The 13,983-nt window shown below is 55.0% G+C and overlaps 1 protein-coding gene across 2 annotated transcripts in view; it reads right to left on the bottom strand.

Annotated features, from left to right (window-relative positions):
* Positions 1-3,598: 3,598 nt before the first annotated feature.
* LOC133356822 (adiponectin receptor protein 1-like) overlaps positions 3,599-13,983 on the bottom strand; it is a 32,614-nt gene continuing 22,229 nt past the window's right edge. The window contains exons 5-8 of one of the 2 annotated variants that reach the window (XM_061574532.1): positions 10,316-10,502; positions 7,767-7,954; positions 5,206-5,399; positions 3,599-4,318 (exon numbers count right to left, since the gene is read on the bottom strand). In XM_061574532.1, coding sequence (XP_061430516.1) covers positions 4,190-4,318; positions 5,206-5,399; positions 7,767-7,954; positions 10,316-10,502 — 698 coding nt within the window. In that variant the 3' untranslated portion in view covers positions 3,599-4,189. The remainder of the gene's footprint in view (positions 4,319-5,205; positions 5,400-7,766; positions 7,955-10,315; positions 10,503-13,983) is intronic. The other variant, XM_061574533.1, reaches the window with a different exon arrangement.

The following is a 13,983-nucleotide window of genomic DNA, read 5'->3' as shown; positions in this document are numbered from 1 at the left end:
AGCCAGAGGACGAGAGGACTCTAGCCGCCATGCATATAAAGGATTTAGAGTGAAAAACTTTGTTTTTACGGGTTAATTTTTTTTTCTTTCCGTCACGTTCCTGAAAGATCGGGAGAGCCCGCGCACGATAGAGGAGTTTAGGAGGAACGCCGCGGGAAAGTGCCCCCCCTCGCGAGCCCGCGATGCCAACTGCTGCCGTACGCAGATTCTTACAAGGGAAAAGAAACACGTGCGGCTCTGTGCATTTCTTCTTCTGTAAGAAAATAAACCACGAGCAACGGCTTTTCTTTTAGTCCCTCTCGTGTCGTCGGTATTTCAAGTCGATCGCACGCTTACACCAGCCTCTTAGCTCGCACGGTTTCTCGACTGCTCAAATTGTACCCTACCACCCCCCCGCACACTCGCCACCCCCCCCACACACCCACCACCCAAATCCACACCCACCACCGCCCCCCACACCCACCACCCCCCCCACACCCACCACCCCCCCCTCCACACCCACCACCCACACCCACCACACTCACCACCCACACCCACCACACTCACCACCCACACACTCCACACTCACCACTCACACCCACCACTCACGCACTCACACCCACCACACTCACCACTCACACCCACCACACTCACCACTCACACTCACCACCCACACCACCCACACCCACCACATTCACCACCGCCCCCCCCCCCACACTCACCACCCACCACCCACGCTTGCGTTGCACTGATGGAAGGCAATGGGCTATTTGTGATGGCAGCGGGCACTCTGGGGTGGCAGGGTGGCAACACTCATGCCTCGTGGCAAGAAGGGCCTAGCTTCAACTGCTCATGTAGGTGCCAACTCTGCATGGAGTTAGTACGTTCTCTCCACGCTCTGCATGGGTTTAGCTACAAAGACAAAGATCCCCCGTATAGCCTTATCAGACTGTTGGGGCAAGTGCTGTTAGCGAGCACCTCATAAAGGCCGGCACGGCACACGAGGGGGTGGGTGGCCAACACCACGCCCGGTCGCCTTTGTCTCCCCAGTGGCGATGTTTACACACCGCACCTGGTACTCATTTGAGGCTGAGTCGACCTAGGGGAGGCCCAGGACCGGTTCAGATAATCGTCACTGATGTTGGCCGAGAGCGGGAATCGAACCCGGGTCGCCAGATTTGTAGCGCAGCGCGCTAACCACTACACTACCGCTCCCCACTATAGCTACAACACACACACGCGCGCGCGTTTAATTAGTATTGGCCCAGCATCCCAATGCTGGACAAAATAACCTGCGACTGACTAAATTTGGACTGTTTGTATGTATGTTGAACTTCTTTCACAACGTACGCATCCAACCGTGCTGATCGGAGGTGCGGGGGAAGGACGGCAAAACCGAGCACAGTTCTAAAGAAAGAGTTTTCAATGTGGATTTAAAAGTGCACAGCGCCAGCGGCTACCTAATATCGGAAGGGGGAGCGTGTTCCAGACGGCCGCGGAAGGGCATCTAAAAGGGGGCAAATAACATCGTCCCGTCTTGAGGCCTTGCTTGGCAAAAGAAGCGTAAATAATCATCATCATCATCAGCAGCACCGCTGGCATTGCTCCCGATGGGTATGCTGTACCCACAGCTCTACTCCCATAGGGGAATTCTGCCATGGTGGGCTTAATGCACTGGTCGCCGGTTCAATTCGTGGGGTACCACGGTGGCTCGGAGATGTTAACTACTTCGCCTGGTCTACAGGAGGTTGTGGGCTCCATCCCGACCCTAACGCCTGCTGTATACGGCGTTTGCGTGTCTCTCTCTCTCATCATCGTCACGGTGGCTAGGAGATGTTAACTACTTCGCCTGGTATGCAGGAGGTCGTGGGCTCCATCCCGACCCTAACGCCTGCTGTGTATGGCGTTTGCGTGTCTCTCTCTCTCATCATCGTCACGGTGGCTAGGAGATGTTAACTACTTCGCCTGGTATGCAGGAGGTCGTGGGCTCCATCCCGACCCTAACGCCTGCTGTGTATGGCGTTTGCGTGTCTCTCTCTCTCATCATCGTCACGGTGGCTAGGAGATGTTAACTACTTCGCCTGGTATGCAGGAGGTCGTGGGCTCCACCCTGACCCTAACGCCTGCTGTATATGACGTTAGCGTGTCTCTCTCTTTCCACGTGGTCGCGTGGATTTTTTCGGGGTCCCTTGGCTTTTACCTCCACATTTAGAATCAATGTGCGTTCAGAGTATTTGGCTGCTATACATTTCCCCTTCATTGGGCTATCATTTGTGGAAGCCAGGTCGCTTCTGAAAAAGAGCTATTATAGCTCAATGGGTCTTACCCAGTAAAATAAAAAAATATTTTTTTGCAAAAAAAAAACATCTGAAATAACGGGCTACTTTTTTTTAATCTCCCCCCTCCCCCCCAACCTCTATCCACCCGGCAGCATAAATGGGTTCACCACGGCGAGTCGATCGGCAGGTCGCGCGCGGTTGGCCAGAGCGCGTGCGCAAGCCCACCTCCTTCAAGACGTCTGGCCAGCATGGAAGAGTAGGCCAAGCGCCTGCCAGAAAGGGCTCTCGGGAAATAGGCGGGAGGGCCCTTCTGCCGGCAGCTGCTCAAAGCAGCCGCAGGGCTGCACCTTTTAGCTTTCCATACCGCGTGTGCCGCACGGCTCAACTCAGAAGGTGACGTCCGGGCCGTAGCGCAACCAGTGGGCATCCCAATCCACACGGTGGAGCCCCCCGCCCGCCCCCCCTCCCCCGCTTTCGATGAAATGCTGAAAAGAGCAAACTTTCTCGACAAGGGTGACCAACGGATGAAGATCTAAACGCCGCCACCGTCTCGCTCCGCAAGACCCCCTCCCCAAAAAAAAGGAGACAAAAAAAAACCCAAAACCAGATTGTCAGAGGCTTGTTCCATCCCTGAACAAATTCAGCGAGTTTACACTCCCCACCCCCCACCCCCCAGAGGGTTGGCAGCGGAGAGGGGAATGAATGCACGGTCGGTCACGCAGCGAGGCGCACGTCAAAATGAGCCGTTTGTTCCGAGCCCAGGGCGCCTTCGCCCCCTTCCATCTCAGCCCCTGTCCCACGAGGTCGCACGAGGTCGCACGGGGTCGCACGGGGTCGCACGGGGTCGCACGGGGTCGCACGGGGTCGCACGGGGTCGCACGGGGTCGCACGGGGTCGCACAGGGTCGCACAGGGTCGCACGAGGTCGCACGAGGTTGCACAGGGTCGCACGGGGTCGCACGGGGTCGCACAGGGTCGCACGAGGTCGCACGAGGTCGCACGAGGTCGCACGGGGTCGCACAGGGTCGCACGAGGTCGCATGAGGTCGCCCGGGGTCGCACAAGGTCGCACGGGGTCGCACGAGGTCGCACGGGGTCGCACGAGGTCGCATGGGGTTACACGGGGTCGCACGAAGTCGCACGAGGTCGCACGGGGTCGCACGGGGTCGCACAGGGTCGCACAGGGTCGCACGAGGTCGCACGAGGTCGCCCGGGGTCGCACAAGGTCGCACGGGGTCGCACGAGGTCGCACGAGGTCGCATGGGGTTACACGGGGTCGCACGAAGTCGCACAAAGTCGCACGAGGTCGCACGGGGTCGCACAGGGTCGCACAGGGTCGCACGAGGTTGCACGAGGTCGCATGAGGTCGCACGAGGTCGCATGGGGTCGCACAAAGTCGCACGGGTTCGCACGAGGTCGCACGGGTTCGCACGAGGTCGCACGAGGTCGCACGAGGTCGCACAAGGTCGCACGGTTTCGCACGGGTTCGCATCAACGGCGGCAAGAGCAGAAAATAACTAGCGACAACAGGCAGAGTGCACTCCCCTGCGCTGACACGGCTACCGCCTGGGGCCCACCGCCGACATGGGAACTGCAAACGCGACGGTTGAAGGAGAGTCCAGTGGACGCTTTCATCGACGGTCAAAAATTGGACGCACTGTCGCCGATTCATCGGCATACTTTCAAGTAAACATCGCCACCGCCACCGATCGCGGCGGTGGCGGCAGCCGGCACCCTCACGACGCCACACTTTACCAGACCAGCGTGCAGCGTCCGGAATTAACGGGAATGGATGGAAAGGGACCGGGACTGGGGTGGGGGGGGGAGCAGAAACACTGCTCCGCCCGCCTAAAGTGACGGCTGCTACTGCTACCGCTGCTGCTGCTGCTGGCGGCGGCGATGAGGGGCGGCTCGTCCGTGCCGGCCCCGCGCCTTAGAAGAGCGTGTCGTCCGTGCAGCCTCCGCCGAGCGAGTAGCGGAACTCCTGCAGGTTGGAGACGCCGTGAAAGTGAACGCACGCCGCCGCCACCACCAGCACGTGGAAGATCTGGTGCGACTGGAACTGAGAGAGAAAACGCACACGACGTGCACGCAAAATCAAAGTTTCTCTCGTGTAGCCCAGGGGCAAGCGCTGATTGGCGGGCGCGTATTGAGGCCGCGCACGAGGGGACGGCGTCTACTGGCACAGACATCGAACAAAGAGGGTCACCACGTCGCGGCGCTTTCACATTCGCTTCTGCGGCCATCTTGCGATATTAGGAAGCCACTGGTGCTATGCACTTTTAAATTCTTTAGAACAGATATCTGGCTTTAGTTTGTTGGCCTTACCCCGCACCTCTGATTAGCACGGTTGGCTACGCACGGTGCGAAAGAAGTTCTACACACAGCGTTGGTGTGCGGTGTTTTTTCTGCAATATTTTGCCGTCTTTTGTTGGATTTTCTGTTTGCACTTAGTCACATATTCACTACAAGATGTTTTCTTGTTCATGTTTTAGTTTTTTGTTTGTTGCGGTTGCACCCGATTCAAGAGCCGAATGGCTCACAGGGCTAGACCTAATGAATGAACTTGAACTTACGGTACATACTTACTGCCGAGTTCGAATGTCTACTCTGTGTCGTGCAGAGTCAGGTGACTGTCTGCCGAGTGGTGAGTGTCTGTTGGGTGGTGAGCATCTGTTGGGTGGTGTCTGCCGAGTGGTGAGTGTCTGCTCGGTGTTTATAGCGAGTGGTGAGCGTCTGATGAGGATTACATCAAAACCAGCTCTTTATTGTCCATCAAGAACGTCTCGTGGTGATCGACTGCAGATACATTTGTGCAATTGAACAGAAGCAGGAAGTGGTGATACTGTAGAGTTTATAGCGCAGCTTCTAAAATGAAAACCAATGTCTTTAGAACTGCTTTTTGCATCAGCAGCAGCAGCATCAGCAGCGGCAATATCAGCAGCGTACCCAGATGTCGCACTTTCCCGGGAAGAAACGCTCGGGCACGCGCGCGGCGTACAGCCCCGCGCCCGTGATGTACAGCACCGCCATGAGGAGCAGCCAGCCCATCTGCCCCACCGTGGTGGCCTTCACGAAGCCCTCGGCCACCGCAAAGTGGACGGTCGGCACCACGCCGCTCAGACCCAGGCCCAGGAACACGCCTTGCCCGGGGGGAGAGACAGACAGACAGACAGACGCGAACGGATGACGTACAAAACTATGTCGCATTCAATTTGTGCCTTAAGTTTGGTGGGATTTCCATCTCTTTAAGAATTGAAACAAATACATATATATATATATCGGTGGAGTGTTATGCAATTGTAATAAAGCTCGTTGAGGCGACTTCTGGAATCCGTCTTTTATTCAACTTGTATTACAGCTTTCCTTCGCGCTGCTGACAGACAGCGTGAGAGGGACAGATAGAGAGAGAGACGCACGTAGCCACGTGGCAGCCTGGACCACGTGGCAGCCTGGACCACGTGGCAGCCTGGACCACGTGGCAGCCTGGACCACGTGGCAGCCTGGACCACGTGGCAGCCTGGACCACGTGGCAACCCAGAGCCCCGCTCCCACGTGGCCCCCTTCCTCCGTTCGTTCCCGTTCTGACCACGTGTCGTCCGTCTCCACCCCTATTTAATATCCGGGTCACGTGGTACGTTTCCACCAATCCTGGTTAGCCTCTATGGAATATTCCAGAGGCTCCCGGGACCACACCCCTGACTCGTCCCCCCATTGGCTGTGGCTAAAGCCAGCATAACCAATCATCTACTTGCAGCTGTCACCTTCCCATTACGTCAGGGCCACGCCCCTAGACTTCCCCCGATTGGCTATGAACCAGGACCGGCAGAGCCAATCGTCGTGACGAGTTGTAATCCGTCAACGACCCGGATATAACCTCACATTACACAATGAACATTACTCCATGTGGCAGGTCGGGTGGGAAAGTGCTCCCCTCTCCCGTGTGGAGGACCACAGGTCACTGGAATTGATATTAAGATGTAGCTCTGTGACATCAAGCTCCGCGGGCTGTTCTCTGCACAAAGAGTCGCACCCTGCCGCGAGGGTTCCCGCACGGATCCCGCGTCTCGCGACGCCGGCAGCGCAGGGCTGCGCGTGTCACGCGTCTCCCGCACAAGCTGCGGGTTTCAGCGAATCTGGAGATCCGGGACCGAGGTCCAAAGGCTGGAGCCTCCGTTCCCGACCGCTGTGATAACAGCACGGATGCGCGGGAAGAAGAATACGAGAGTGCCCCGCTTCAGAGGTGCAGAGGGGAAGCTCACGGCACGGTCGACCCCGTCACGTACCTTCCCTACTCAATTAAACCACGACAACTCGCTAAGACCAGCAGGCTCACTACGGCTTAAGAGCTGGTTTATGACTGCGGGCGGTTGAAACCCAGATTCAAAGTCGGTCAACGATTGTGATCGGCGAGTCGGCGATTGCGATCATCGTCGGTGAGCGATCTCTATCAGTGTCGGTCAGAGATCACTGTCAGTCAGCGATCGTGATCATCGTCGGTCAGCGATCACGATCAGCGTCGGTCAGCGATCACTGTCAGTCAGCGATCGTGATCATCGTCGGTCAACAATCACGATCAGCGTCGGGTCAGCGACCTCCTTCAGTGTTTATAAACCATCACCGTCAGTCAGCGATCACCGTCAGTTGGCAATCACGATCAGCGTCGGCGGGCGATCAGCGTCAGTCAGCGATCGCGATCAGCGTCAGTCAGCGATCACCGTCAGTCAGCGACCACCATCAGTGTCAGTCAGCGATCACCGTCAGTTGGCAATCACGATCAGCGTCGGCGGGCGATCATCGTCAGTCAGCGATCGCGATCAGCGTCAGTCAGCGATCACCGTCAGTCAGCGACCACCATCAGTGTCAGTCAGCGATCACCGTCAGTCAGCGACCACCATCAGTGTCAGTCAGCGACCACCATCAGTGTCAGTCAGCGATCACCGTCAGTCAGCGACCACCATCAGTGTCAGTCAGCGACCACCATCAGTGTCAGTCAGCGATCACCGTCAGTCAGCGACCACCATCAGTGTCAGTCAGCGATCATCGTCAGTCAGCGACCACCATCAGTGTCAATCAGCGATCACCATCAGTGTCAGTCAGCGATCACCGTCAGTCAGCGACCACCATCAGTGTCAGTCAGCGACCACCATCAGTGTCAGTCAGCGATCACCGTCAGTCAGCGACCACCATCAGTGTCAGTCAGCGACCACCATCAGTGTCAGTCAGCGATCACCGTCAGTCAGCGACCACCATCAGTGTCAGTCAGCGATCATCGTCAGTCAGCGACCACCATCAGTGTCAATCAGCGATCACCATCAGTGTCAGTCAGCGATCACCGTCAGTCAGCGACCACCATCAGTGTCAGTCAGCGACCACCATCAGTGTCAGTCAGCGATCGCCGTCAGCGTCAGTCAGCGATCAGCGTCAGTCAGCGATCACCGTCAGCGTCGGTCAGCGATCACCGTCAGTCGGCGTCGGCGTCACCGAAGACGACGTTGGCCGGGCCTCACCGGCGCGCACCGCCCGGTAGGCCGGCGTGGAGAAGCGGTCCCACTGCGAGACAACGATGGCGGCGACGCCGAGCACGCACACGATGACGAGGTAGATGAGGCGCGGCTGCGGAGAGCAGTAGAACGAGTAGTAGAGCCAGGGCACGAAGCTGCCCATGATGAGCAGCGCGATGCCCGAGTAGTCGAGCCTGCGTCGCACAACGCACACGCACAACGCACGCCACTTGCACACGTGCGCGCACAACGCACGCCACTTGCACACGTGCGCGCACAACGCACACCACTTGCACACGTGCGCGCACAACGCACACCACTTGCACACGTGCGCGCACAACGCACACCACTTGCACACGTGCGCGCGTACAAAGGCAAAGATGCCCCCCCCCCCCCGCGGCCTCTTGTAGACCGTTGGGGCAAGCGGTGGTAGCGAGCACCAACCAGAGCGGGGTGTGCGACCGTCGCCACACGCGCAGTACCAGGTACCCAATGAAGGCCGAGTCGACCTAGGGGAGGCACAGAACGGGTTATGATATTCGCGACCGACACTCGCTCCCGTGAAGAGCTCCCGCACGCGGAAGGTGCGCGAGGCTTTCTCCGAGCGGCAGGAGACGATGTCTGATCACGCAAGGGTCGGACCTGGCGGCCAACACGATGTCTGTGAATGGGGGGCCGGGGGTGGGGGGGGGGGTAGCCAGCCAGAAGTCGTGACGACTGCACAGGCAGAGGTCGCAAATGGGTTTTGATTCCTTACCCGTACCCGGCCGCACCAGGGTCGCAAATGGGTACCCGTACCCGTACCCGGCCGGGTACGGGTAGCCGGGTATCGGGTAGGGTACGGGTATCGGGTACCCGGTTGCGACCTCTGCTGCACAGGCAGAGCCAAGTTTAAAAGTGGCAGAGCCGCCGACAACCCATCTGATTGGAAGGCATCGGAGCATTCAAATCAGATTGGTGCAGAGGGAAGGGGGCAGGAAGATTAAAGTATCTTCTTGGTTCTTTCGGTAAAGTCACGTAGAAGGGAAGTAATAAAATAATAAAAATAAAACATAATAAAATAATTCTCACGACGTTTCGGCCACAACGCAAGCAGCCGTTCTCAGGTGAAACCAGGTCTGTCGAGGCGACAGCGTCTGAATGAAACAGCACACGTGCTTGGAGCATATATATAAGCTGGGTTGGAAGGGGGGGGGGGAAAGGGCGCCTTGACAAAATAATTTGCATATCAACCCAGCTTATATATATGCTCCAAGCACGTGTGCTGTTTCATTCAGACGCTGTCGCCTCGACAGACCTGGTTTCACCTGAGAACGGCTGCTTGCGTTGTGGCCGAAACGTCGTGAGAATTATTTTATTATGTTTTATTTTTATTATTTTATTACTTCCCTTCTACGTGACTTTACCGAAAGAACCAAGAAGATGAATCCCTGCAGTCACGAAAGCTTTAAATCGAAAGATTAAAGTAATGAATAAGGAACGGTTGATAACCGTTGGAAAAGGACAAAGGGGATTGGAAGAGAGAGGAGAACCTGCGAGAAAGGGGAGTTCAGGATGTACAAGGGGGCCGAGAGAGAGAGAGAGCCGGGCGCGCATTCTGGAGGGAAGCCTCGAAAAGTGTGGCCTCCATGCGTTTGTAGGTGACCTGTGAATAAACCACGAAGTCGAGCGAAACTCACCTCGTCCGAAGTTCTTTACAATCATAACGGCACGCGATCGTGTGCTGAGCAGAGCGGGATTCTTCATTGAATTTCAGAGGGGGGGGGGCACTTTGGCCGATAAGACATCGGTCCGTGTGCGAGAGCCGTCACACCGTTTGAAAGCATTGGGGTTCGGACAGCATCACGATGATCGTGGGGGGTGTTCTCACAAGTTGTGTATTGTCGGGGGCTGCACGTCAGGGGCCGCACTAAAGGCCGCCAGTGGCCCGCGGAAGGCCTTGCTATGAAGGCCGCTGTGGTAGAGCATCGACTCCGGGAATGAGCTACCACGACCTGTAAGGTAGGCCTTCCTTCTTACGTAGGTTTTCACAACCAATGAATTCATATGAATTTAACTGCCTGATTACTAATCTAGTATATAATTACAATAACCCCCCCCCCTCTCAAATCGTTGCACCTGATGAGTTAATGAGTTAATGATGACGTCACCCTGCTGCTGCTGCTCTATATAAGAACGGGAGACACAGCAGAGCCTGACCATTCTGGCGAATTGCCCGATGATGCTGGATGCAATTACCAGCGAAACGTCGTACTACTCAAATTGTAAATGTTGTGGCTTCACGCTTCAACACACCGGTGGGCTAAAGCAGTGAACTATTTGTCTTTTGTCAACGTGACACTTTTTTACTGAATGGCCGTGTCGGGTGGTGGAGGGTTATGACACATTTATAAATAACGCCATCTAAACCCAAAAACGTTGATTATGAATAATATTGGTCGCGAAAACCTTGCACGTGTCAAACTAACATCTCTCCAACCGCGGCGCCCAAGATTTTAGTTTTTTGCTGGCCGCGAGCTCGTGCCCGTCAGCCCGCGCCCTCGCGCGCCACTCACTTGGAGAAGGTGCGCGAGACTTTCTCCGAGTGGCAGTAGACGGTGTGGAAGAGCCAGGAGAAGCACAGGCAGAGCACGGCGCCCACGAAGAACGCGCCGAACACCACCTTCTCCTGCAGCGGCGCCACGAACGCCATGTTGGGGCGCAGCATGTACACCACGCCCAGCGACAGGAACAGCACGAAGCCTGTTGGAGCGGGGCGTGGGGGAGCGGCACCATCGTCACCCTACACTCGGGTGTCGAACGCCCACCTGACCACGCTACGACAGAGCGAGACACGGTCTCGCTATCACGGTCCGCACCGCGAGCTGGGTCCCTGACCGCGTGGCTAGAGGCTTCTTGAACCCGACGTAGATCTTCATCACCAGCAACACGAAGAACCCCGAGCCTGATAATTGGTTTTTTACCCTTTTATCTGGCAACAAAACTGACACCTTTTTTACGAGGAGTCATGTTTGCATAGATCGCAATACCTGCAGTCATAATACAAACAAAAAGCATAACTATGATCATGTATGCACTGTCCTTGAGACAGCTTTCCTTAGAGCCTAGTCTCACATGGTGTTGGACCAGATGACGCCAAAAGGCGCCTTTTGGCGTCATCTGGTCCAACACCATGTGAGACTAGGCTCTAAGGAAAGCTGTCTCGGGTGTGGACCAATCAACTTCAAGGAAAGTGCATAAATTATCAGAGTTATGTTTTTTGTTTGCATTATGACTGCAGGTATCGTGGTCTATGCAAACATGACTCCTCGTAAAAAGGTGTCAGTTTTGTTGCCAGATAAAAGGGTAAAAAACCAATTATCATATTTTTTTACTGGCAAATGAGGTTCCAATGGTGTAAACCGCTCGCCTCTCGCGGGGACGCCCCCATGATATCGGCCCGTGCTGGGGCCGGCTCCGCCCCTCGCCCCGCCCACCTTCTAGATCTCTCTCGAGCTCCTTCCCAAAGGCTCCCGAGAGCTCCTCTACACCACGTGACCGCCCAGCGGCCCCCCGTCCACCGGTGGCCCCCCTCCAATACCATCCGGTCACGTGTCGGCAGGTCAACCGGCGTTATCGTGCCCCAACGTAACCCTGGCTGGATGACGCTCTCTCTCGCTCCCTCACCGGGAGCCCGCACCGCACACACCGTACGTGGTGCCTCACCCAAGCCCCGCTAGGGCTGGTGCTACTACGCCCAGTAACCGGGCTGCACGTAATGGCAACGTATTATCCGCCGCGGCCTCGCAAGCCCGGCACCACACAGTGACAGTCACTACACTTGTATGCCACCGTACCCCTGATTGCAGCTGTCACGCAGCTCAGCAGCGAGTCTCACAGTCTGGCGGCCTGCCCCATGGATGACACATCCTTCAATCTGGCCTCTCCACAGACTGCCGCTGGCTCAAGGTTTTAGCCGTGAATCTGTTTGTGCTGCTGATGCGCGGACATTTGATAATGCGCTGTCCGTCACTCGCACAACCTGAAATAATTATCAAGCGCACATGTCCCGTGCACGGCGTGTAGCATCACTCGTCGCAGGCCAGTGCCAAACGACACCAGCGCATTCACACGACAGAGCCTTCTGACAGTGAGAACAACCAAAAGCTGGATGATGATGATGATGATGACGACGACGACGTCAGCGACGCTGTGGATGATCCTGAGGCGGTGGCCCAGCAGGCGGCAGCTAACGCCGCTGTGCTGCAGCCTGACACTGCGCGTGGTCACGAAACTCCGACAGTACGCCGTCACCTTTTGAATGGTACGCAACTTAATTATTTAAATGCAGCCGGCGGTGGACTGTCTGTTTGCTAAAACACGTTAATATTATTAATCCTTGATCGTTTCTGTGTGGATTAAATATCGGCCGTTCTATAGGATTCGGGGGGGGGGGGGGGGGGGTGCGTCAAGCGTGCGTACAGGGACGGGGGAGGGGTCAAGTTTTGACAGATTTTTGTGTACCTACTGGTAAACTGGACTTCCATGGTAAACTGGACTCCCATGGTAAACTGGACTCCCATGGTAAACTGGACCTCCATGGTAAACTGGACTCCCATGGTAAACTGGACTTCCATAGTAAACTGGACTCCCATGGTAAACTGGACTCCCATGGTAAACTGGACCTCCATGGTAAACTGGACTCCCATGGTAAACTGGACTCCCATGGTGAACTGGACCTCCATGGTAAACTGGACTCCCATGGTAAACTAGACCTCCATGGTAAACTGGACTCCCATGGTAAACTGGACCTCCATGGTAAACTGGACTCCCATGGTAAACTGGACTCCCATGGTGAACTGGACCTCCATGGTAAACTGGACTCCCATGGTAAATTGGACCTCCATGGTGAACTGGACTCCCATGGTAAACTGGACTCCCATGGTGAACTGGACCTCCATGGTAAACTGGACTCCCATGGTAAACTGGACCTCCATGGTAAACTGGACTCCCATGGTAAACTGGACCTCCATGGTAAACTGGACTCCCATGGTGAACTGGACTCCGATGGTTAACTGGACTCCCATGTTAAACTGAACTTCCATGTTAAACTGAACTCCCATGGTAAACTGGACTCCCATTGTAAACTTAAATCCCATGGTAAACTGGACTCCCATGGTAAACTGAAATCCCATGGTAAACTGGACTCCCATGGTAAACTCGGCTTCCATGGTCAGGGGTCGGCACCCACAATAACAAGAAGAGCCATTTGTTTAGAATTTCAAGAGCGGCCTCTGCAGTCCTTCAAGAGCCACCGCACGCGGCCCCGCAGCCGTGGGTTGCCGACCCCTGACCTAACCACAAAGCCCGAGGCCTAACTTGAACCTTCTTATTCTTAGGTTTTTTTCAGTAAAGTCACGTAGGTAAAAAAATAATAAAAGTAAAATAAAATATTTTTGTTATTTTACTTTTATTAATTTAAAAAAAAATTTACCTACGTGACTTTACCAAAAAAACCTAAGAATATGAATCCTTGCAGACACGAAAGCTTAAAATCTAGAATTTAACCTTCTTCACAGTAGGACGGTAACGATCCCCTTACGCCATTCGAAATGGGTAGGCCATTAAAACCTGACTTGGAGCTTTCATGACTGCAGAAACTACTCTTTGGTTCTTTGGGTAATGTCACGTAGAAATATTTTTCTTTATCAAAGAACAGCATACGACGTTTCGATTGCAACACAAGCAATCATCATCAGGTAGAAATGAAAGAGAAAACAAACCTAGTAAACTTACGACACAGAGAGTCGGCTAACATAACAGTCAACACCCTACCTGGTTGATTACGTTCTTCCAAAGATTGCTAAATTCGAGAGAGAGAGACAAAACACAGACACGGAGACACACAGACAGACATATACGCAGAGAGATAACACAGAGACACACAGAGAGACACACAACATAGACACACACACAGAGAGACACACACAGAGACACACAGAGAGAGACACACAACATAGACACACAGACAGACACACACACAGAGAGAGACAACACAGACACACAGAGAGAGAGACACACAACACAGACACACACAGACAGACACACAAGCAGAGAGAGACTCATACATAGACACACAGACAGACACACAAGCACAGAGAGATAACACAGACACAGAGACAGACACACAACACAGACACACAGAGAGAGACACAACAGAGACACACAGACAGACACACAAGCA

Source organism: Lethenteron reissneri, chromosome 55 (assembly GCF_015708825.2).
Source record: "Lethenteron reissneri isolate LAM-NWPU_2019-01 chromosome 55, ASM1570882v1, whole genome shotgun sequence".
Classification (NCBI taxonomy): domain Eukaryota; kingdom Metazoa; phylum Chordata; class Hyperoartia; order Petromyzontiformes; family Petromyzontidae; genus Lethenteron; species Lethenteron reissneri.
Note: the sequence above shows the minus strand (reverse complement) of the source record. Positions and strands in the feature narration are given on the sequence as shown.